Genomic DNA, 3015 nt, shown 5'->3' on the forward strand with positions numbered 1-3015 from the left:
CCCGGCTAGTGAGAGAAATCAATGACTCTTTCCTTCACCTTTGAATGGTTGAAGGTGGTAAATGAAATTTTGGAATCTTTCTAAAGCAAGGTCATCAACATAGTTTCTCATGTTGAAATCATCAACTCATGAGAGGAATGTTAGATCTGCTAGCATTAAATGTTCCGATTAAGTTTTTGTCACTTGAACTATACTCATTCTAGCTTCCATGATATCACGACCCAAAATCCATAAAGGTCGTGATAGCGCCGGACTCCATTGTCAGGTAAGCCAAAAATAAATACTTAATTAGATTCTCATTTTGTTACTTTTGAAATCATATTTTCCTTCAATTAAATAGCAAAAGATGGAGTTTACAAAATAAATAATAATATTTTCAACAATTTCAATGCAAGACAATGAGTAAAGTACGATGATACATACGAATAAGTGGAACCAGGATAAAATAATATAGAAGCTTCCCTGTGGCACACTGAGACAATACATGTGATTACTGCATCTGAAGCAACGACATCTGGCCTGGCAGGAAAAACATAGAATCGGGCTTGACTGTCACCTAATCGGCCTCCCCCTATTAGGCGACCCCTAGTTGACTGAAACCCACCCCGAGCTGGCTAGGCGAGTAGTGTAACTGCTGGTGCTGGTGTCGTCGGCTGAGAACTCTGTTGTGGATCCCTACTTAATAACCTAGGGCAATCTTTCTTAACATGAACAAAGTCTCCACACTCGAAACACCCCCTGCTATGACGGAACTGCTGCTCCCAATGACCCGAGGAATTACCTGTAGAAGCTTGAGCGGACGGGGCATGGTGAGAACTCTATGCTGGTAGTGCACTAAATAAAGACTAGACTGAGTGAGCACTGTAAGAATCGTGGCTAGCTAATGCACCACGATGAGCTGGATGAGTCGTCTGAGCGGGCCTATAAGGACGACCCCTGCTATGGTACGACTGCCTCCAGAAGGTACCCCACCAAAACTGCCCGAACATCGAGGCCTCTTGGCCTCTGTCTCACCACGCTCTTGGCTATGGACCACCTCTATCTGCCGAGCAATATCAACCACCTCATCAAAAGTGGTACCAGATACCTTCTCTCTAGTCACAAGCAACCGTAGCTGATACGTGAGGTCATCAATAAACCACTTAATACTCCCTCTATAAGTGGGAACCAACCAAATTACATGACGAGCCAACTCAAAAAACATCATCTCGTACTGGGTCACAAACATGCCATCCTGTCGAAGCTGCTCAAACTGTCTGCGCAACTCCTCCCTATGAGACTGCGGCACAAACCTTTCCAAAAAGAGAATAAAGAACTCATGTCATGTAAGTGGTACTGCATCGATCGACATGCGCCTCTCATAAGCCTCCCACCATCTGAAGGTAGCCCCAGAAAACTGAAAAGTAGTGAACGAGAACCCACTGGTCTCTAGAATACCCGTCATCTGAAGCATCCGCTGTCACTTATCCAGAAAACCTTGAGCATCTTCTGACTCAGCACCGCTAAATGATGGAGGTTGAAGCCTCCCAAAGCTCTCAAGTTTCCTTTTCTTATCACTTTCCATAACTGGGACTACGGGACCTGAGCAACTGCAACTGACTGGCTGGTAGTTCCCCCGGTATACGAAGTCCCTACATTACCTACTCTGGAGTACGAAAAATAGGGGTATGAGTACTTCTCCGGCCTAAGAAGTGGATGATGCGGCCTGAGCCGAAGCCACCTAAGCAAGGCCTGCGCAAACAATCAATATCTATGTTAGAGCCTCCTGAAGCCCTGGAATCACAATGGGCACAGCTGGTGCCTGAGCTGGTCCCGCCGAATCAATTATATCTAGAATCTGCTCCTGAGATGGAGCAATTGGTGGTGCTATAAGTACTGCTCCAACTGCTGTACAAGCGACACCTATAACTCTACGTCGGCCCCGACCTCTACCACGGCCCCGACCTCTCGCGGACCTAACTGGTGGCACTGGTGGCTGACCGTTTGATCGGGTAGTACGTGTCCTTACCTTCTATGAGAGAATATAATAACATAAATTTAGTTTCCGAAATCAACAAATTCGCACGACAGAATGCAAGGAAGTGAAATTTTCCTAAGGGTTCGGCAGCCTCTCGAAGATAAGTACAGACGTCTCTGTACCTATCCACAAGACTATACTAAACCTGCTCATGACTCGTGAGACCTATGTAACCTAGGCTCTGATACCAACTTTTCACGACCCAAAATTTTTCATGTCGTGATGGTGCCTATCGCGGTACTAGGCAAGCCGACAACCTCAATAAATCACAATTTCTTTTAAGTTTGAAAATATAATATTAAAATTTGACACCACAAGTCTCATAAATATCGACATTAAATACTCCCAAACCCCGGTGTCACTGAGTACATAGGCATCTAAATGATAACAAAGTTTGACGGATAAAATCACTGTCTGAAAGTATAGAACAGTACAAAAACTGAAAGGAAAGAGAGTCAAGGTTTGCGGACATCAAGCAGCTACCTCGATAGTCTCCAACAGATAAAGCTCCGAACAACTAGCAACCGCCGTGTCCAGAAGTACCTGGATCTGTACACGAGGTGCATGGTGTAGTATGAGTACAACCAACTCAGCAAGTAACAATACCAAATAAAGATCTAAAGATAATGACGAGCTTTATAGCTAAGTCCAATTACAGTAATTTCCAACATAAGAAGGTAGGCATGCTTTCAAGTTCAACATTTAAAACTCAAACAATAATTTCATATCAAATTCGACTTAAACATAAGATAATATCTTTCAGAAACTTCTAAAACAGTGATATATGACAGTTAAAGTGCAACAATAATGAAATCAATGCATCCTCTTAGAGAAACAGTCACTCAGTCCTCCAATTCACTCCAACCTCACAATCACTCTTTCCTCACAGTCACTCATTCCTCTCAATCACTCAGCACTAAGCACCCGTCATTCGCACTCATTAGGTACATGCGCTCACTAGTGGTGTGTACAAACTCCAAAGGGGCTCCTTCAGCCCA

The 3015-nt window shown here is 43.9% G+C and overlaps 1 protein-coding gene across 1 annotated transcript; it reads right to left on the reverse strand.

The window, feature by feature from the left end:
• Window positions 1–880: 880 nt before the first annotated feature.
• Window positions 881–1564, reverse strand: LOC138897050 (uncharacterized). The gene is made up of 2 exons (XM_070183004.1): window positions 1464–1564; window positions 881–1292 (listed from the first exon to the last, which is right to left on the reverse strand). The coding sequence occupies exons 1-2, from the start codon at window positions 1562–1564 to the stop codon at window positions 881–883; spliced, it is 513 nt and encodes a 170-aa protein (XP_070039105.1).
• Window positions 1565–3015: the final 1451 nt, after the last annotated feature.

The sequence above is a fragment of the Nicotiana tomentosiformis genome, chromosome 8 (assembly GCF_000390325.3).
Source record: "Nicotiana tomentosiformis chromosome 8, ASM39032v3, whole genome shotgun sequence".
In the NCBI taxonomy this organism is placed as follows: domain Eukaryota; kingdom Viridiplantae; phylum Streptophyta; class Magnoliopsida; order Solanales; family Solanaceae; genus Nicotiana; species Nicotiana tomentosiformis.

What these genes read in the sequence shown, in the direction of transcription:
- LOC138897050 (XM_070183004.1), bottom strand. Translation starts at nt 1,564, where the DNA reads ATGGAAAGTGATAAGAAAAGGAAACTTGAGAGCTTTGGGAGGCTTCAA. An exon ending in GCTCAAGGTTTTCTGGATAA is followed by an intron (nt 1,293 to 1,463) that starts GTGACAGCGGAT and finishes CTTTTTGGAAAG; the next exon opens with GTTTGTGCCGCAGTCTCATA.